The sequence below is a fragment of the Oncorhynchus mykiss genome, chromosome 12, assembly GCF_057628025.1.
Source record: "Oncorhynchus mykiss isolate SJ-2025 chromosome 12, ASM5762802v1, whole genome shotgun sequence".
Taxonomy (NCBI): domain Eukaryota; kingdom Metazoa; phylum Chordata; class Actinopteri; order Salmoniformes; family Salmonidae; genus Oncorhynchus; species Oncorhynchus mykiss.
Genome location: NC_143033.1, coordinates 89,876,276 through 89,897,901, shown reverse-complemented (window position 1 = coordinate 89,897,901; position 21,626 = coordinate 89,876,276). Strand labels below are relative to the sequence as shown.

The 21,626-nt window shown below is 43.5% G+C and overlaps 2 protein-coding genes across 2 annotated transcripts; one reads left to right on the top strand and one right to left on the bottom strand.

The window, feature by feature from the left end:
• Positions 1 to 1,399: 1,399 nt before the first annotated feature.
• Positions 1,400 to 1,922, bottom strand: LOC118937766 (NHP2-like protein 1; the record flags this gene model as incomplete). The annotated part of the gene is made up of 1 exon (XM_036938940.2): positions 1,400 to 1,922. A coding segment is annotated over one exon (288 nt), but the record flags the coding sequence as incomplete, so codon positions are not given.
• Positions 1,923 to 4,670: 2,748 nt separating this feature from the next.
• Positions 4,671 to 21,078, top strand: LOC149979436 (cytochrome b-c1 complex subunit 2, mitochondrial-like). The gene is made up of 14 exons (XM_090193983.1): positions 4,671 to 4,781; positions 9,499 to 9,591; positions 10,003 to 10,152; positions 10,301 to 10,365; positions 11,288 to 11,344; positions 14,281 to 14,405; positions 14,676 to 14,773; positions 14,873 to 14,930; positions 17,023 to 17,118; positions 17,272 to 17,471; positions 17,706 to 17,786; positions 17,885 to 17,961; positions 18,144 to 18,297; positions 20,732 to 21,078. The coding sequence occupies exons 1-14, from the start codon at positions 4,749 to 4,751 to the stop codon at positions 20,813 to 20,815; spliced, it is 1,371 nt and encodes a 456-aa protein (XP_090050109.1). The 5' UTR covers positions 4,671 to 4,748; the 3' UTR covers positions 20,816 to 21,078.
• Positions 21,079 to 21,626: the final 548 nt, after the last annotated feature.

Genomic DNA, 21,626 nt, shown 5'->3' with positions numbered 1-21,626 from the left:
TCCCCCTATAGATGCCAGGATCTCTACCTAATCTTGTCCCCCTATAGATGCCAGGATCTCTACCTAATCTTGTCCCCCTATAGATGCCAGGATCTCAACACATCTCTACCTAATCTTGTCCCCCCTGTAGATGCCAGGATCTCAACACATCTCAACCTAATCTTGTCCCCCTATAGATGCCAGGATCTCTACCTAATCTTGTCCCCCTATAGATGCCAGGATCTCAACACATCTCTACCTAATCTTGTCCCCCTATAGATGCCAGGATCTCTACCTAATCTTGTCCCCCTATAGATGCCAGGATCTCAACCTAATCTTGTCCCCCTAGATGCCAGGATCTCAACCTAATCTTGTCCCCCTAGATGCCAGGATCTCTACCTAATCTTGTCCCCCTAGATGCCAGGATCTCTACCTAATCTTGTCCCCCTAGATGCCAGGATCTCAACCTAATCTTGTCCCCCTAGATGCCAGGATCTCTACCTAATCTTGTCCCCCTATAGATGCCAGGATCTCTACCTAATCTTGTCCCCCTATAGATGCCAGGATCTCAACCTAATCTTGTCCCCCTAGATGCCAGGATCTCAACCTAATCTTGTCCCCCTAGATGCCAGGATCTCAACACATCTCTACCTAATCTTGTCCCCCTATAGATACCAGGATCTCTACCTAATCTTGTCCCCCTATAGATGCCAGGATCTCTACCTAATCTTGTCCCCCTATAGATGCCAGGATCTCAACCTAATCTTGTCCCCCTAGATGCCAGGATCTCAACCTAATCTTGTCCCCCTAGATGCCAGGATCTCTACCTAATCTTGTCCCCCTACAGATGCCAGGATCTCAACACGTCTCTACCTAATCTTGTCCCCCTATAGATGCCAGGATCTTGACACATCTCAACCTAATCTTGTCCCCCTATAGATGCCAGGATCTCTACCTAATCTTGTCCCCCTATAGATGCCAGGATCTCAACCTAATCTTGTTCCCCTATAGATGCCAGGATCTCAACCTAATCTTGTCCCCCTATAGATGCCAGGATCTAAACCCATTTTACCACATGGCTTTTACCCAAGTGTCCAGTGTCATACATGCATCCATCTGCCCATAGAGGTTCCATTGATTACAATGCTGAAACTTGAACAGGGTCTTCCATAATTATACATTAAATACATTGGGCAAGTCACTGTGTAGGTGGTAATCAAATTATAATTTAAAACCAATTTAGGAATGTTTCCCAAATGAAACACTACAAATACTGGAATGAACATGTCCACCTTTAACTGCACCAAATGAAGGAAAAAGGTCAACATAAGGAAAGCTAAGTGTAGTTGCTATGATTCTACTATGCTTGGTTTGACATCCCGTATACTCTATATAGAATTACCACATTTACAACATAGTAATGTTAAAAACAAGTTAAGCCATTTTTGTTCCAACGCTTCAGATATACCTATTCTGTCCCAACATTTCAAAATGGACATAGCCCTACAAAATAGAATCTTCTGTACATAAGTCTGACAGGACATGAAACAAAGCAGGACAACATTAAATCATAGTCTGTCCCATTTACAAAAATCTGAATGACTAAAGCAGGTGGTGTCCCATTAACCCTACAACCCCCATCCCGAGCTCTCTTCTCACACCAGCAGTCTCTCAATGGCCATCTTGGTAGACTGGATCTGGGGCTTGAGCTGCGAGCCCTCCTTGATGGTGACCGAAGTGGCAATGACTGGGCGTGAGACCCCACAGGCGCGTCCCAGGGCCTGCTTGGAGCGCACAAACACATAGGGCACGTTCTTGTCCTCGCAGAGCAGTGGCAGGTGGAGGATGATCTCCAGGGGCTCTGTGTCTGCGGCCATCACAATGAACTCAGCAATACCGCGGTTAAGTGTTTTAGTGGCTGGGGGAGAGAGGGCGAGCAGATGTTAGAGAGTGACAATTCTGAAGCTGTTAGGTGGTACTATTTCAGAGGCATGTCGATCGCATTACTGGTCTGGATGAATTGCTGGTCTTCCCCCAAACACATTAACTTGCTACTGTCTAGCTCCTAACCTCACATGCACAGTGAAATGCCTTTCTTACAAACTCAAACCCCCAGAATGCAATAATCAATGTATTACTAGAAATAAAATAATGAGAAATATACAGGAAATATTTAAAAGGTCAGTTCCAATAACATATTTACATATGGAGATATATATATATATATATATATATATATTATATATGTGACAGGATATATATATACAGTGGGGAGAACAAATATTTGATACACTGCCGATTTTGCAGGTTTTCCTACTTACAAAGCATGTAGAGGTATGTCATTTTTATCATAGGTACACTTCAACTGTGAGAGACAGTATCTAAAACAAACATCCAGAAAATCACATTGTTTGATTTTTAAGGAATTAATTTGCATTTTATTGCATGACATAAGTATTTGATCACCTACCAACGAGTAAGAATTTCGGCTCTCACAGACCTGTTAGTTTTTCTTTAAGAAGCCCTCCTGTTCTCCACTCGTTACCTGTATAAAAGACACCTGTCCACACACTCAATCAAACAGACTCCAACCTCTCCACAATGGCCAAGACCAGAGAGCTGTGTAAGGACATCAGGGATAAAATTGTAGACCTGCTCAAGGCTGGGATGGGCTACAGGACAATAGGCAAGCAGCTTGGTGAGAAGACAACAACTGTTGGCGCAATTATTAGAAAATGGAATAAGTTCAAGATGACGGTCAATCACCCTCGGTCTGGGGCTCCATGCAAGATCTCACCTTGTGGGGCATCAATGATCATGAGGAAGGTGAGGGATCAGCCCAGAACTACACGGCAAGACCTGGTCAATGACCTGAAGAGAGCTGGGACCACAGTCTCAAAGAAAACCATTAGTAACACACTATGCCGTCATGGATTAAAATCCTGCAGCGCACGCAAGGTCCCCCTGCTCAAGCCAGCGCATGTCCAGGCCCGTCTGAAGTTTGCCAATGACCATCTGGATGATCCAGAGGAGGAATGGGAGAAGGTCATGTGGTCTAATGAGACAAAAATAGGGCTTTTTGGTCTGAACTCCACTTGCTGTGTTTGGAGGAAGAAGGATGAGTACAACCCCAAGAACACCATCCTTAATCACTCTGCTTCCCTTCACATCTGTGGACCAGTGGAGGCTGCTGAAGGGAGGACGGCCCATAATAATGGTTGGAACGGAGCGAATGGAATGGCATCAAACACATGGAAATAATGTGTTTGAAGTATTTGATAAATTCCACTTATTCTGCTCCAGGCATTACCACGAGCCTGTCCTCCCCAATTAAGGTGGCACTAATCTCAGGTGCTGTGGACATATATATTGGGACCCCAGTGATGACTCCCCTCAACCTAGAATAAGCACCAGGTACATGGCTTTTAATCTTCTTCCCATTAAGCTTTTCCATTTGCAGAATCTTCCCTTGCTGAGCCTGGATACCACTAAATATTAGCAATGTACCATTTCCACTTAACCAGGCTGACTTAAATTCACCTCTCTCTTTCTCCACGGCATTAGTTATGTACCGATTGTCTATGGTGGAAGCTACTGGTGACCCGGGAGGAGGGACTTTAATCACGCTGTAGAAATAGTATTCTATCGAGATATGAAACTCTCAGCTGTTGTAATGAATTTAGGGATAGTGCACATTCTGAACATAGTTTTTTTAAAGTCAGTAAGAATCCCCATACCTCAAATTTCAAAATCCAACAGCTGATGGCTGCAAGACACAAAGACTTGCATTATTAAATACCGCCTAGGCTTTTAGAATAGAATACCAGTCTTGTATTGCGCAGATGGGTTCAAATCCATTTGCAGTCACTCACTTGTGTGAGTAACCTTGCATGAGACCTGAAGACTTGTTCGCCAAGCTAATGCATAGGCTTTAGCTCAGTGGGCTAAGACAGTCTTGTGGTGGGTTTGATGACAAACCCAGTTGATCACACCAGACCTGCCCTCTCTTCAGCTGAGCTGTTTCTCCTTCAGTCACCACAACTGTTTTGTTTTATTGTAGTGTATTTAACACATACCCTTATGGCAAAAGTTACAAAGTTATGAAAATGCATTACAGTCGACTCAGCCTGTCCATACAATTTCTGAATCTGAAAAATGTTAATCTTGTTAAATGGGCAATCTGCAGTTGCTACATCCATTTTACACTTATAAATTAATGGTATATACCCATTGATACAACTATTGTACACAATGTCATTAGTCATACCTCATCAGAACCCAAAATATTAGCTTGTGTTATTCCATTGGTTGTAAACAAGGTTAATGTAAACAAACACTATCAGTGGAGGCTGGTGGAAGGAGCTATAGGATGATGGGCTCATTGTAATGGCTGGAATGGAATACTGGAACGGTAAACACATGGAAACCACATGTTTTACTCAGTTCCATTAATTCCATTCCATCCATTACAATGAGCCCGCTCCTCCCACCAGCCTCCTCTGCATTGTATAGCCTCAAACCATGGTTACAACTTTAACTTGGATATCATGGATGGTCAGTCCTTGCATCCATAGCTCTGTCTATGCATTTAAGTGGTAACATTTCTCCAGGCTCATCCCTCAGATTTTTACCAAAACAGTATTGTTTCAACTACCGATTGACCCTTTAACGTTAAATAGCTTGACGAAGGCAGAGCGGTGCATTCTGGGTAGGACGTCAGCGCGTCCATATCTGTATTTTACTGCTGCTGAAGGAGAGAAACGGGAGTCATGAAAGGGATCCGAACTCTAAATAAATTCTCCGTGAGTCTCGTTACTCTATCCTATTAAACGTGTATTTTATAACGATGTATCATGAGGTTTCGTGCATTCTTTCCGTTGGGGAGTCAATTGGAACCCACCCGCGGACTCGCCGGCTAAGTTGCCAAGGTTGGCTAGTGGAAACGGATGGTTAATTAGCCTGTCGGTTACCGTAGCTAAAGTTAGCTAGGCGCGCTTACTTCTATAATCTTGACCGAGAATGTATCCAGTCGGTTTCATGAACCTATAATAGCCATTCTTACTTACAAATGAGGCTATGTACTACATTTTACAATGGCATGTTCTCTACTGGCGAATCGCTGGCAGGCTGTATTGCTAGCTAGCTGTCACGTACCCCATGGTTCCATCCAGCTCAACCCACTGAAGGTCATTGCGGTTCTGCTGGTTTTCAGATCAATCCCGCACTGACAATCCAAGCCAGGTGACATGCCATGGAGCAGTCAATGTCTCAATTCACCGATCAAGTAACCTCATTGCAATGTTGATTGGTAGTGATGGGATTAAGTATCTGGCAGTTTTAGCTACGAAGGTCTGACAAGCCACCGGCTTTCTCCCGTATTATCTAGTATACTGTTGATTTCTAGGAAGCTTGACAAGTTAATGTTTCGATATTATCCTGTTTTTGAACAATGTATTATAGTATATCTGGAGTGTGCTGCAGAATTCCCAGTGCTACTTGCTAATGCTTGACATCCAAAGCATCAGCATTGAGATGTTTTAATGTAGACTACTCAGACAGAATTCGCAGTGGCAGCCAAGTGTTTGGTGTCTAGCTCAGCTGTCTGCAGATAGGCTTAGCTGACAAACTCAGCAAAAAAAGAAACGTCCTCTCACTTTCAACTGTTTATTTTCTGCAAACTTAACATATGTTAATACAAATTTACACAAGATTCAACAACAGACACAAACTGAACAAGTTCCAGACACCAGCGATGGTAGGTTTGTGCCTATAAGTGATGTGGTCGCCAGTGATGTCTGGTGCCAGTTCTTGCAGTGAGATGTCGCCCTCGACCTCCGATCGAACAGGTCCCAGGCGTGCTCAATGGGATTGAGATCCGGGCTCTTCGCTGGCCATGGCAGAACACTGACATTCCTGTCTTGCAGGAAATCATGCACAGAACAAGCAGTATGGCTGGTGGCATTGTCATGCTGGAGGGTCATGTCAGGATGAGCCTGCAGGAAGGGTATAACATGAGGGAGGAGGATGTCATCCCTGTAATGCACAGTGGTGAGATTGCCTGCAATAACAAGCCCGATGATTCTGTGACACAATGCCCCAGACCATGACGGACCCTCCACCTCCAAGTTGATGCCACTCCAGAGTACAAGCCTCGGTGTAACACTCATTCCTTCGACGATAAACGCAGATCCGACCATCACCCCGGTGAGACAAAACCGCAACTTTTTGCCAGTCCTGTCTGGTCCAACGATGGTAGGTTTGTGCCTATAAGTGATGTGGTCGCCAGTGATGTCTGGTGAGGACCTGCCTTACAACAGGCCTACAAGCCCTCAATCCAGCCTCTCTCAACCTATTGCGGACAGTCTGAGCACTGATGGAGGGATTGTGCGTTCCTGGTGTAACTTGGGCAGTTGTTGTTGCCATCCTGTACCTGTCCCGCAGGTGTGATGTTTGTATGTACCGATCCTGTGCAGGTGTTGTTACAGGTGGTCTGCCACTGTGAGGACGACCAGCTGTCCATCCTGTCTCTCTGTAGCACTGTCTTATGCGTCTCACAGTACGGACATGGCTATTTATTGCCCTGGCCACATCTGCAGTCCTCAGGCCTCCTTGCAGCATGCCTAGGCACGTTCACACAGATGAGCAGGGACCCTAGACATCTTTGTTGTTTTTCCAGAATCAGTAGAAAGGCCTCTTTAGTGTCCTAAGATTTCATAACTGTGACCTTAATTGCCTACCGTCTGTAAGCTGTTAGTGTCTTAACAACCGTTCCACAGGCGCATGTTCACTAATTGTTTATGGTTCATTGAACAAGCATGGGAAACAGTGTTTAAACCCTTTACAATTAAGATCTGTGATGTTATTTGGATTTTTACTAATTGTCTTTGAAAGACAGGGTCCTGAAAAAGGGACGTTTCTTTTTTTTGCTGAGTTTATTAGCTTTTCAGATATCAGGTTCCAGATTAGTTTAGGTCAGAGGTCTCCAACAGGTCGATTAGCTCGCAGCCCACCTACGAGAAGCTCGCCAAACAATTCTGAAAATACATGCAATTTATCAAGTATCAGACACAGCAAGCTCCCAGTTACTATCTAATCAACGCAACTTTGACATGATCCAACTCCTGGTTAGCCACTATTGGCTTAAAAAGCCAAACCTAACACGATCTGCCTATTAATTTCCAGCAATATTGCATTTGTCTGTGTGGTGCGCGCGTTTATCCATCACACTATGTGTTGATATGATAACCATTTTGTGGGTTGACAGTTTCCCCAAAACATCAATTAAATGTTAACTGCAAACTTGGTGCTTCTTCTCTGGTATAATGGCGTTCGCATCAATTGTATGTGCATTCCGCCACCTACACTACAAGTTGATGATAATAAGGCTCTAAAAAGGAAGGAGAAAAGAAATGGGGTAAAAAATACATTTTAAAAAAATGCATTCAAACTATCTAACGAAATGTTAATTAAACTAAAGCTTTTCTATTTTAAGCCGGCCCCTACACAGGCTCAGAAGGATCCTGTGATGGTGGGACATATCCCGGTGACAGTAGTCCTTGCAGTGCTTCTGCCATTAAGACCCAAAAACTTATCGGCTGCAGATATGATGTCCAGCTTCTTGGACACTTGTGCATTACAATTAATAACTGTGGCTATAAATGCTACAAAATACACCTTTTTCACAATAAGTGTATTCAACGTTTGCAACTGGTTGTGGCATATCCACCTCCATATCTTCTTCAGAACAGTGGCCTCTTGCCCCTTCAAAGCTCTTTACCGACTACATCCCTGATCTTTGACACCTCAACCTCTTTCACCCTAACAGGGCACTCAGGGAATTCGGAAATACGATCCCCACCACAGTTACAACATTTTACATTAAGACTCTTCAATAAGATTCCTTCCTTCTGCAAAGACTTGACACATGGCCAACCTTTTTACACCTCTTGCATTGCATCGGGTTTTGGACGAACGCTGTTACGGCGTTTCTTAGGGTGGTATATACTAATTAAACAATAATACAGAAACTGTTCATTTTCCCCATTCTCCATATGTGTCTAGCGACGTATTAACTACTCCTGGAATTTTTGGCCTAACATAATGATTATCAATGTCCAATAGGACGCCAGAAATAACATTTTACCCGTGCCCTGCTCCGAAAATCAAAGCTGTTCACTTCATGCGTCGTTATTTTCGCGAGCCTCAATGCACACTCCTTTTGCTCTTTAGATACACATAATATCAACACCATACCAATTCTGGTTACTTTGACTGCATCCACTTTTCCCAACGCCGCCTTCACCATCCTCGTGACTTCAAAAGGGTTTCCCAAATAAACATCTTTATCCAAAAAACGTACTCCAACAAGGAACGATACATTAGACTAATTTTCCACAACTTAAGCCCATTTTGTTCCATTCTTGTTCTATTCTTCACTGTTGTCCACTAATCTTTCACGCTAACTGTACTCGACGCGCTTTAATCGACACTTTTGCTTCCGCCATCTCACCGTCCTAGCACTTTCCCCACTCACTAGATACGCAAATAAATGGCCAAATGCGCAATTTAAGGGTAATTACACAAAAAAATACATTTTTACATACCTAAAAAAAATGTTTTCTGATGTGATTTAACCGTTGACATGGACTCAGAACATCCAATTTCGTTGTTTTTCTATGAACAATTATACTTTTGAAAGTGAAACTTAAACATCTAAAACCAGGAAAAATAAAACAGAAAACATAGTGTACAAGAGTAAGTAGTTCAATAAGAACCTGGAGAAGAGAAGAAAAGTGGGCCTATTTGAATGCTAGAGAAAAATGAGTAGCTGGCAATTACACTTATGTAGCTCTCATGCCAGAAAAGGTTGAAGACACCTGTTTTGGTCATTTCTGTGGAAATAACATGAAATGCTTTAATGTGGAAAATTATCTGTATGACTGCAAAAAAAATGAGTAGCTTCTATTTCTCTCTTTCATATTGTTGTAGAGTTGTCTGTACAAGCAGACACCATAATCTCTTCTGACATTAGATGTTTGACTGGGGGTTGGATCTTATCAGGTCTTTAGGATATAGCCTTACTACTGATTGAGTTTCCCTACACCTCACCCTCATCTTAACCAAGGTGCTACAGCCAATGTATGATGTGTCTTCTTGGAAGGACAAATAAGAAGGCGGCTTAACATACTACACATTTCAGGTTGGCCTGGCACCCAGTGAGTCTACCCTCAGAGTGGACTAAATATCATCAAGCATACCCACTGCTCTAGTCTAGACCAGGCTCAGAATTCATCTCCCATCTTTAGGTCTAGAGGAAGCTGCTCATATCACAAAACATCCTCCTAAACAAAACCTGTTATTATGGTCATTAGAAGTCATTTGACTGGGGTCATTTGAGGACAGAAGGAAATCTAGATCCCTCCACATGAACTGAATAGTGTATCATATTGTAATTCCCAAGCTGAGGAAGTGCTGGTGAGTGTTTGTTGACATGATTTCTTTTATCATTTCCCTCCCCAGATACGATGCTATGCAGCCAGGAGGAGTGATGTCCTCACTGAGCCCTTGGCTGGCCTGAAGGCTGGGGCGGCCCTGCCCCCCCAGAGTGTACAGGTATGTCATAGAGGCCAAGAAGTTTTCACATGGGATCACAGGAAAAACTCTGGGCCCTAGTTGTAGCCCAAACTGGGGTGTGGAGTTTTTCTTGGTGGGTCCTTGCATGGCGTGTCAGGGATGAGGATGTGCTCTACTCTATGGCTAAGCATTGTGATTATGTTCATGTGTAGACTTGTTTTAGGTACTACCATGCACACACCTTTACTTACTGTGTAGACATATTTTTCCCTCCATATTGGAAAATGAACTTTTGGTTGTGTAGTTGATCACAAGAACTTTACCTCAGTTGAACAGAATGGAATGTTTACTCTCTTACTCACTCTGCAGTTTCCAAAACAACAATGCTGCCAGTCTCACGTGTGTTCCAGCTGTGACATCATGACTCTCCCTCCCTGTATTCTCTATTAGGTGTCCAAGCTGCCCAACGGTCTAGTGATTGCGTCATTGGAGAACTACTCTCCCGTGTCCAGTGTGGGTGTGTTTGTTAAAGCAGGCACTCGTTATGAGACTGTGGAGAACCAGGGAGTCAGTCATGTCCTGCGGTTGGCAGCCAATCTGGTAAGTCCCAGTGGTTTTATGAATGGATTGATCTCTTTGACTTGTGAATGACTTCAACAATAAGGGCAGTTTCCATCACAACTACACTGTTTTTTTTTTTAAAGTCCTTAAGTTAATGAATGAACACTGTCCCTGTTGTTGTTTTCAGACTACTAAGGGAGCGTCTGCGTTCAGGATCTGTCGTGGTGTGGAGGCAGTGGGGGGTAGTCTGAGGTCAGTGAGTATGGAGAGTACAGCACTATGTCCCCTCCCTCCCTGTCCCCTAACCCCATTTTTGTCCTCATGCAGAGTATACATTATACTGTTTCCTATCTCCACATACAGAGTGTATGCTACAATATACCCTCTGTTACCCTGTATGGCTCAGTTGGTAGAGCATGGTGCTTGTACCGCCAGGGTTGTGGGTTCAATTCTCTGGGCCAACCATAAGTAAAATGTATGTACGCATGACTATAAGTCGCTTTGGATAAAAGCGTCTGCTAAATGGAATATTATTATTATATTATACACTTGTGTTGTGTACCCCTTCCCTCCTTTTCCCTTATTCCTCCTGTGTCCCCGCCTGACTTGCCGTAAATAAACGTAAATGTAGGAGGCAGTGAAACGTTAACACCAACTTCAACACCCATACCTCACACAAGCTATAGCTTCACTACATTATAGATGCACACACATACAGTTGCCCTCGAGTCAACAGGGGGCTCACGTTTTAGGATAGAGCAGAATGAACAAGATGAGAGAAGCACAGAGTCACATGCAGGTTGACATTTATTGGGATGAATCATGTCCTGGGGGCAAAGCTAAGTGTTCCGCTAGATGGGCCAGCTGCAAAGTCAAAATTGGCTATATCGTAAACAAAGTTATGAAAACAAAAATTTGTTTTTTTCCGTCTCAATTTAAGGTTAGCAGTATGGTTAAGTTTAGGTTTAAAATCAGATTTGATGACTTTGTGGCTGTGCCAGCTAGTGACCACCCTGTAGAGCTGCCTCCAGTACATGAATCATCCCAGTAAATGCCAATCTGCACACACAGCACAAGAATGTTCCTATTTTCACCTCATTCCAAAGCAATGTGCATCATAGCTAGTCTAGTCTGGAGGATGTAGCTAACATGTCTGTTTTCTGTATGTCCGCAGCGTAACGTCATCGAGGGAGACCATGGTTTACTCTGTGGAGTGTTTGAGAGACCACTTGTAAGTACCCTTACTACCGCAGCCAGACTCCCTCAAAGTGTGTGGGTTTACTTTGGTGTTGAATTGATGGATGAGGAAACTTGAATTACGGACACGTTGTATGCGAGGACAGGGTTGATTCATGGTGTAATTAGCTCCTGTGTTTCTTACCTATTTATCATAGAGGCTTCCCATAGGGCCACTTGAGATCATCTTGATTCATCATCTACAGTGGCAAGAAACAGTATGTGAATCCTTTGGAATTACCTGGATTTTTGCATAAATTGGTCATCAAATTTGATCTGATCTTCATCTAAGTCACAACAATAGACAAACGTAGTGTGCTTAAAATAATAACACACAAATTATTGTATTTTTCTTGTCTATATTGAATACATAAATTAAACATTCAGTGTAGGGTGGAAAAAGTATGTGAACCCCTAGGTTAATGACTTCTCCAAAAGCTAATAGGAGTCAGGAGTCAGCTAACCTGGAGTCCAATCAATGAGATGAGATTGGAGATGTTGGTTAGAGCTACCTTGCCCTATAAAAACCACTCACAAAATTTGAGTTTGCTATTCACAAGAAGCATCACCTGATGTGAACCATGCCTCAAACAAAAGGGATCTCAGAAAAATGGTTGACTTACATAAAGCTGGAAAGGGTTACAAAAGTATCTCTAAAAGCCTTGATGTTCATCAGTCCACGGTAAGACAAATTGTCTATAAAAGTTCAGCACTGTTGTTACTCTTCCTCGGAGTGGCCGTCCTGCAAAGATGACTGCAAGAGCACAGCGCAGAATGCTCAATGAGGTTAATTAAGAAGAATCCTAGAGTGTCAGCTAAAGACTTACAGAATCTCTGACGAGTCTATGATACATAAAACACTAAACAAGAATGGTGTTCATGGGAGGACACCACGGAAGAAGCCACTGCTGTCCAAAAAAACACTGCTGCACATCTGAAGTTTGCAAAAGTGCACCTGGATGTTCCACAGCGCTACTGGCAAAATATTCTGTGGACAGATGAAACTACAGTTGTTTGGAAGGAACACACAACACTTTGGAGAAAAAAAGTCACAGCACACCAACACCAAAACCTCATCCCAACTGTAAAGTATGGTGGAGGGAGCATCATGGTTTGAGGCTGCTTTGCTGCCTCAGGGCCTGGACAGCTTGCTAAAATCGACGGAAAAATGAATTCCCAAGTTTATCAAGACATTTTGCAGGAGATTAGGCTATCTGTCAGCCAATTGAAGCTCAACAGAAGTTGGGTGACGCAACAGGACAACGACCCAAAACACACAAGTAAATCAACAATGGCAGCCCATTCTTGCATAATCAATGCTTGGACTTTGTCAGAATTTGTGGGTTTTTGTTTGTCCACCCGCCTCTTGAGGGATTAAGGTCTGGGGAGTTTCCTGGCCATGGACCCAAAATATCGATGTGTTGTTCCCCGAGCCACTTAGTTATCACTTTTGCCTTGTGGCAAGGTGCTCCATCATGCTGGAAAAGGCATTGTTCGTCACCAAACTGTTCCTGGATGGTTGGGAGAAGTTGCCCTCGGGGGATGTGTTGGTACCTTTCTTTATTCATGGCTGTGTTCTTAGGCAAAATTGTGAGTGAGCCCACTTCCTTGGCTGAAAAGCAACCCCACACATGAATGGTCTCAGGATGCTTTACTGTTGGCATGACCCAGGACTGATGGTAGCGCTCGCCTTGTCTTCTCCAGACAAGCTTTTTTCCGGATGCCCCAAACAATCGGAAAGGGGATTCATCAGAGAAAATGACCCCAGTCCTCAGCAGTCCAATCCCTGTACCTTTTCGCAGAATATCAGTCTGTCCCTGATGTTTTTCCTGGAGAGAAGTGGCTTCTTTGCTGCCCTTGACACCAGGCCATCCTCCAAAAGTCTTTGCCTCACTGTGCGTGCAGATGCACTCACACCTGCCTGCTGCCATTCCTGAGCAAGCTCTGTACTGGTGGTGCCCTGATCCCACAGCTGAATCAACTTTAGGAGACGGTCCTGGCGCTTGCTGGACTTTCTTGGGCGACCTGAAGCCTTCTTCACAACAATTGAACCGCTCTCCTTGAAGTTCTTGATGCACCTAAATCAACTATTTATCGGATCAATCTTACTAGCTGCAATATCCTTGCCGTGAAGACCTTTTTGTGCAAAGCTATGATGACGGCACGTGTTTCCTTGGAGGTAACCATGGTTGACAGAGGAAGAAAAATGATTCCAAGCACCACCCTCCTTTTGAAGCTTCCAGTCTGTTATTCAAACTCAATCAACATGACAGAGTGATCTCCAGCCTTGTCCTCGTCAACACTCACACCTGTGTTAACGAGAGAATCACTGACATGTCAGCTGGTCTTTTTGTGGCAGGGCTGAAATGCAGTGGAAATTGTTTTTTGGGGATTCAGTTCATTTGCATGGCAAAGAGGGACTTTGCAATTAATTGCAATTCATCTGATCACTCTTCATAACATTCTGGAGTTTATGCAAATTGCCATCATACAAACTGAGGCAGCAGACTTTGTTAAAATATTTTGCAGCAGACTTTGTCAATATTTGTGTCATTCTCAACTTTTGGCCACGACTGTACAGAAAATGTTTGTTTGAGGTTATTGCTGCCAAAGGAGGGTCAACCAGTTATTAAATCCAAGGGTTCACATACTTTTCCCACCCTGCACTGTGAATGTTTACACAGTGTGTTCAATAAAGACATGAAAACTTCTAATTGTTTGTTATTAGTTTAAGCAGACTGTGTTTGTCTATTGTTGTGACTTAGATGAAGATCAGATCAAATTTGATGACCAATTTATGCAGAAATCCAGGTATTTCCAGAGGGTTCACATACTTTTTCTTGCCACTGTATGTTGAGAGTTATGACTGTTGCATTGTCTGTGTGTGTCCATATGTTTGTCTGCCCATCCAACGTCCATCCTTCTCCTCAGAGACACAGTGATTGAGTACCTGATCAACGTGACCATGACCCCAGAGTTCCGGCCATGGGAGGTGGACGACCTGACCTCCAGGGTCAAGGTAGACCGGGCCCTGGCCCACCAGTGTTCACAGATAGGTCGGCAACACTTCCCCTCTATTCACTTTACTTGTTCAGCACGATTGGTCTTTGTTGAATTCATGTTTTATTCAATTACCAGTAGCATTTTGGTTTAGTATATATTTGTATGCTGCCGATTTTTATTTTTTTATTTAAAAAAAAAAAAATATATATTTTATTTTTTATTTTATTTTTTGGTCTATAGTCATTTGTCTAGCATCCTGTTATTAGTTATCCTTGCCAACACACTGACTGAAGTATTTTGTTATGGGGTTTATTTCTCTGAAGGTGTCATTGAGAAGTTGCATGAAGCTGCTTACAAAAACGCTCTATCCAACTCCCTGTACTGTCCTGACTACATGGTTGGCAAAGTCAGTGGTGAACAGGTAAGACTGTTAATAGCTGTGTTTTTCACTATAGTGCTACCTTGTTTGTCACAGCTTAGCTCTCTCTTAAACTCTCTCCTACTTCCTTATTCCCCTTAGCTGCAGTCCTTTGTCCAGAACAATTTCACCAGTGCCAGAATGGCTCTTGTAGGACTAGGTGAGTGTGTCTGGCTGTTAGTCCTTTTGATCCAATGGCACCCTGGGTTCTCCTTTTAACATGTTGCAGCTCCTTCAGCATGTCTCCGGGGCCGTTCTGATTCCTTGCCCTACCTTTTCCCTGAAGTGTGCAGCCCCTCATGGATTGAAAAGGAATATGGTGGAAACTCACTCTAGCCAATGTATTACTTTTAAATCCTTGAGGGGATATTGAGCAAGTGCACACTTCAGGAAGAAGGGTAGGGAATCGGAACAACCCTATTGATTTGGTCACAATAAGGGTCATATCCTTTGAATTAGGCTGACGTAAACACACTCTCCTTCTGTGTGTGTACGTACTGTGTACACATCACATTTCCTTTGGCCTCCGTCCAAACCCTAGAGTTAAAGGCTGTCTAAAGATATGTGGAGTAGAGGTCAGCTGTTCTGCTCCAGTATGACACACTTTGTGTGTGACATGACTGCTCTCTGGTATGTACAAGTGATAGGAAATAAATTGCTAGTTACATATTGAGATTATTTTTGACGATATCGTATAGTTTTGATAATATCGCAATATTGATTTTGCGGTACTTGCCCCAACTTGTTCTCCATCTTCTTTTTAAATAGGGAGCCAATTTGTTTTCAGCACTTACACTACCTGTCGAACATCTCATTCCAGAATCATGGTTAATAATATGGACTTGGTCCCCCCTTTGCTGCTATAACAGCCTCTACTCTTCTGGGAAGGCCTTCCACTAGATGTTGAAACATTGCTGCGGGGACTTGCTTCCATTAAGCCACGAGCATTAGTGAGGTTGGACACTGATGTTGGGCGATTAGGCCTGACTTGCAGTTGGCGTTCCAAGTCATCCCAAATGTGTTCGATGGGGTTGAGGTCAGGGCTCTGTGTAGGCCATTCAAGTTCTTCCGCACCGATCTCAACAAACTATTTCTTTATGGATCTCGCTTTGTGCATGTTGGCATTGTCATGCAAAAACAGGAAAGGGCCTTCCCCAAACTGTTACCACAAAGTTGGAAGCACAGAATCGTTTGGAATGTCATTCATTGTATGCTGTAGCGTTAAGATTTCCCTTCACTGGAACTAAGGGGCCCAAACCATGAAAAACAGCCCCAGACCATTATTCCTCCTCCAAACTTTACAGTTGGTACTATGCATTGGGGCAGGTAGTGTTCTCCTGGCATCCTCCAAACCCAGATTCGTCTGTCGGACTGCCATATGGTGAAGCGCGATTCATCACTCCAGAGAACACGTTTCCATTGCTCCAGAGTCCAATGGCGGCAAGCTTTACACCACTCCAGCCAACGCATGAACTTAAGCTTGTGTAAGGCTGCTTGGCCATGGAAACCCATTTCATGAAGCTCCTGGTGAGCAGTTATTGTGTAGATGTTGCTTCCAGAGGCAGTTTGGAACTCGGTAGTGAGTGTTACAACCCGAGGACACTCGGCAGTCCCGTTTCGTGAACTTGTGTGGCCTACCACTTCGCGGCTGAGCTGTTGTTGCTCCGAGACATTTCCACTTCACAATAACAGCACTTACAGTTGACTGGGGTAGCTCTAGCAGGGCAGAAATTTGAGAAACTGACTTGTTGGAAAGTCACTGAGCTCTTCAGTACAGGCCATTCTACTGCCAATGTTTGTCTATGGCGATTGCATGACTGTGTGCTCAATTTTTACACCTGTCAGCAACGGGTGTGGCTGAAGTAGCCGAATCCACTAAGTTGAAGGGGTGTCCACATACTTTTAGCCATGTAGTATATTTCCCTTACTGATGAAGTCATTTTCTCATGGCTCTCTCATCCCTCGGCAGCAGACATATGGTGAGCAAAATATATATTGAATCGAAATAAAATCACAGTATCGAATCGCAGTACATATAGAACGACACTACATATCGCTTCAGCACCTAAGTATGGTGATAATATCGTGAGGTCCCTGGCAATTCCCGGCCCTAGTATGTACCCCTGTGTGAAACACTGAACTGAGGGCATGTGATGTCTATGTGATGACAGTCCACCTGTGTGTGTGTCTCCTGCTGGCTCTCTGGTGTGTCTTCCAGTGACATGACCCCTGTCTGTGCCGTCTCTCCACAGGTGTGAATCACTCAGTGCTGAGGCAGGTAGGAGAGCAGTTTCTCAGTGTCCGCAGTGGGGCTGGAGTTGCTGGGGCCAAGGCTGTATACCGCGGAGGTAAGACCCATAGAGAGCCTTAGAAGCAATGAACGCCTAACTGCTGAGCTCTAGTCTGGGCCACTGATTCAGTCAACCCCAGTGTGTGAGCCAAGATGGGTTGTGTGTTCGTACCCTGATGGTGGTTAACCGTGTGTGACTGTGTCCCTGCAGGTGAGCTGCGGGTGCAGAACGGGGCCGGTCTGGTCCACTCGCTGATCGCCAGCGAGGGCGGTGTGACTGGATCAGCAGAGGCCAATGCCTTTAGTGTGCTGCAAAGGGTTCTGGGAGCCGGGCCACACGTAAAGAGAGGCTCCAACGTCACTAGCAAACTGAGCCAGGGCATCGCCAATGCAACCACACAGCCCTTCGATGTGAGTAACTTCCCTGTTTGTTGCTACAGTTATTCCTGTGTTGTTTGTGGTCACTACAATATAAATCGATATTCAACATAACTCCAGTTATGTAGAATTTCAGCTTTCATTGTATGATTGTCTAAATTACGCACAGAGAAAAATAAAAGGTTTAGAGGTTAGAAAGCACAATGATCTTGGACTATCTTGTGTACAGAAGTTAATCTAATGCTTATTTCTCTGTCTCCTATTCAGGCCACAGCCTTCAATGCCACATACGCTGACTCTGGACTCTTTGGAGTCTACTCCATCGCCCAAGCCGACTCCGCAGGAGAGGTGAGCACACTATAATGCAGTAGTGACATAAGAACGTGTTAGAACCTGATATATGTTGATAAGTGACTGTCCCTAACAGTGACTGTCCCTCTGTACAGGTGATCAAAGCTGCCATCGCCCAGGTGACAGGGGTTGCGAAGGGAGGCGTGTCCGAGGACGATGTCACCAGAGCAAAGTGAGTTCACTAAACAACTTGGCTCATTAAGTGGACATGAAACTTGGTGCTGTCTCTCTGTGGTTTTATTTAACCTTTAACCAAGCCAGTCAGTTAGTAACAAATTCTTATTTACATTGATGGCCTAAAATAACTTATTGCCCTGATTTGACCTTTGACCCTTTCCCCCTCTTACCTGGTAGGAAGCAGTTGAAAGCCGAGTACCTGATGTCCATGGAGAGTTCCGAGGGCCTGCTGGAAGAGATGGGGGCCCAGGCTCTGTCCAGCGGAGCCTACCACTCACCAGAGACAGTTACCCAGAGCATCGACTCTGTCAGCCACGCAGACGTCGTCAACGTGAGTACACTTCAACATTCACTACTGCTAGGGCAAGAAGGTTCTTATGTTACTACTGCATTATTGACCTTCATGGCTAAGACATAATAAATGTGTGTGTGTGTGTGTGTATATATATATATATACACACACACACACACACACACACACACACACACACACACACACAGTTGAAGTCGGAAGTTTTCATACATTTAAGTTGGAGTCATTAACTCGTTTTTCAACCACTCCACAAATTTCTTGTCAACAAACTATAGTTTTGGCAAGTCGGTTAGGACATCTACTTTGTGCATGATAAAGGCATGGCTTTAGAAGCTTCTGATAGGCTAATTGACATCATTTGAGTCAATTGGAGGTGTACCTGTGGATGTATTTCAAGGCCCACCTTCAAACTCAGTGCCTCTTTGCTTGACATCATAGGAAAATCAAGACATCAGCCAAGACCTCAGAAAATAAATTGTAGACCTCCACAAGTCTGGTTCATCCTTGGGAGTAATTTCCGAACGCCTGAATGTACCACGTTTATCTGTACAAACAATAGTACGCAAGTATAAACACCATGGGACCACGTAGCCGTCACACCGCTCAGGAAGGAGACGCGTTCTGTCTCCTAGAGATGAATGTACTTTGGTGCAAAAGGTGCAAATCAATCCCAGAACAACAGCAAAGTACCATGTCAAGATGCTGGAGGAAACGGATACAAAAATATCTATATCCACAGTAAAACAAGTCCTATATCGACATAACCCGATAGGCCGCTCAGCAAGGAAGAAGCCACTGCTCCAAAACCGCCATAAAGCCAGACTACGGTTTGCAACTGCACATGGGGACAAAGATTGTACTTTTTGGAGAAATGTCCTCTGGTCTGATAAAACAAAAATAGAACTGTTTGGCCATAATGACCATCGTTATGTTTGGAGGAACAAGGGGGAGGCTTGTAAGCCAAAGAACACCATCCCAACCGTGAAACACGGGGGTGGCAGCATTATTTTGTGGGGGTGCTTTGCTTCAGGAGGGACTGGTGCTCTTCGCAAAATAGATGGCATCATGAGGATGGATAATTATGTGGATATATTGAAGCAACATCTCAAGACATCAGTCAGGAAGTTAAAGCTTTGTTGCAAATGGGTCTTCAGAATGGACAATGACCCCAAGCATACTTCCAAAGTTGTGGCTAAATGGCTTAAAGTCAAGGTATTGGAATGGCCATCACAAAGCCCTGACCTCAATCCTATAGAACATTTGTGTGCAGAACTGAAAAAGCGTGTGCTAGCGAGCTGGTCTACAAACCTGACTCGGTTACATCAGCTCTGTCAGGAGGAATGGGCCAAAATTCACCCAACTTATTGTGGGAAGCTTGTGGAAGGCTACCTGAAATGTCTGACCAAAGTTAAACAATTTTAAAGGCAATACTACCAAATACTAATTGAGTCTATGTAAACTTCTGACCCACTGGGAATGTGATGAAAGAAATAAAAGCTTAAATAATTCTCTCTACTATTATTCTGACATTTCACATTCTTAAAATAGTGGTGATCCTAACTGACCTAAAACAGGGAATTTTTACTAGGATTATATGTCAGTAATTGTGAAAACCTGAGTTTTAATGTATTTTGCTAAGGTGTGTGTGTGTAAAACATTAGGAACACCTTCCTAATATTGAGTTGCACCCCCTTTGCCCTCAGAACAGCTTCAATTCATCGGGCATGGACTCCACTAGGTGTCAAGCGTTCCACAGGGATGCTGGCCCATGTTGACTCCAATGCTTCCCAGAGTTGTGTCAGTTGGCTGGATGTCCTTTGGGTGGTGGACCATTCTTGATACACATGAAACTGTTGAGTGTGAAAAACACAGCAGCGTTTCAGTTCTTGACACTTAAATTGGTGTGCCTGGCACCTACTACCATATCCTGCTCAAAGGCTCTTAAATATTTTGTCTTGCCCATTCACCCTCTGAATGGCATGCATACACAATCCATGTCTCAAGGCTTAAAAATTCTTCTTTCTCCTTTCCTTCATATACACTGATTGAAGTGGATTTAACAGGTGACATAAATTAGTGATCATTGCTTTCACCTGCTCAGTCTATCATGGAAAGAACAGTCGTTCCTAATGTTTTGTACACTCCTTGTATGCCTGTGAATATTTATGGTGAATATATTGCCCCTTGGCTATGGGGGTTGCTGTCTGTATGTGCCCCTAAATCCTTCCTTTCCCTCCATGTCTATCTTCCAAACTATACCTCCATATAATGTTTGGGTAAAGTGATCGGAATGCCATTCTCCAAGTAAAAAATAAAGGGGAAAAAATAACTGAATAACATTTTTGAAGACTGATTTCTGTGTGCATCCTACATTTACGTTTATTTATAGCAGATCAGCTGGGGACACAAGGGGAATAAGGGACCATGTGATAAGTGTATTTTGTTTTTCCAGGCTGCGAGAAAGTTTGTGGACGGCAAGAAATCGATGGCAGCTAGCGGACACCTCGCCAACACACCCTTTGTGGATGAATTGTGAAAAGAAATAAACCATAAACAATGAAACAGTTATTTAACATTTTAACCTGGGCAGGTTGTGCCTGGCTGCTTACTCCAGAAAAAGGAACCTGGTTCTGATATGAAGCCCATGACTTCATCTCACAGCAAACGATAATCTTTTGTTAACAAATCATGTTAAAGTTTGTTCTACAATAATTGTACACATGTATCAGGAATAATGATGCTTTTTGTTGTCAATTTCTCTGTATATTTGATGTAAATTCATTAAATGGCCTATCTACAGTAATGGCAGTCTGATTTGATCACCAAGATGAATGTGAGTAATGATATCTTTGTTATTCCGCCCAGCTGCTGCAGGGGGAGACTAAGAGCCTTGGAAATCTGTTGGCGCTGCTACATCAGCAAAAATGTTGCATGTAGTGTAGCAGCCAAGTATGTTAGAATGAGAGGAAAATTGTGGGGGTATTGTTTATATCAAAAATATAAACGCAACATGTTTCATGAGCTAAAATAAAAGATCCCAGAAATGTTCCATATGCACAAAAAGCTTATTTCTCTCAAATTGTGCACACAATTTTGTTTACATCCCTGGTAGTGAGCATTTATCATTTGCTAAGATAATTCATCCACCTGACAGGTGTGGCATATCAAGAAGCTGATTAAATAGCATGATCATTACACAGGTGCACCTTCTGCTGGGGGCAGTAAGTCCACACTAAAATGTGCAGTTTTGTCACACACCACAATGCCACAGATGTCTCAAGTTGAGGGAGCGTGCAATTGGCATGCTGACTGCAGGTATGTCCAACAGAGCTGTTGCCAGATAATTT

What these genes read in the sequence shown, in the direction of transcription:
- LOC149979436 (XM_090193983.1), top strand. Translation starts at nt 4,749, where the DNA reads ATGAAAGGGATCCGAACTCTAAATAAATTCTCC. An exon ending in GCAGTGGGGGGTAGTCTGAG is followed by an intron (nt 10,366 to 11,287) that starts GTCAGTGAGTAT and finishes GTATGTCCGCAG; the next exon opens with CGTAACGTCATCGAGGGAGA. An exon ending in AATGGCTCTTGTAGGACTAG is followed by an intron (nt 14,931 to 17,022) that starts GTGAGTGTGTCT and finishes GTCTCTCCACAG; the next exon opens with GTGTGAATCACTCAGTGCTG.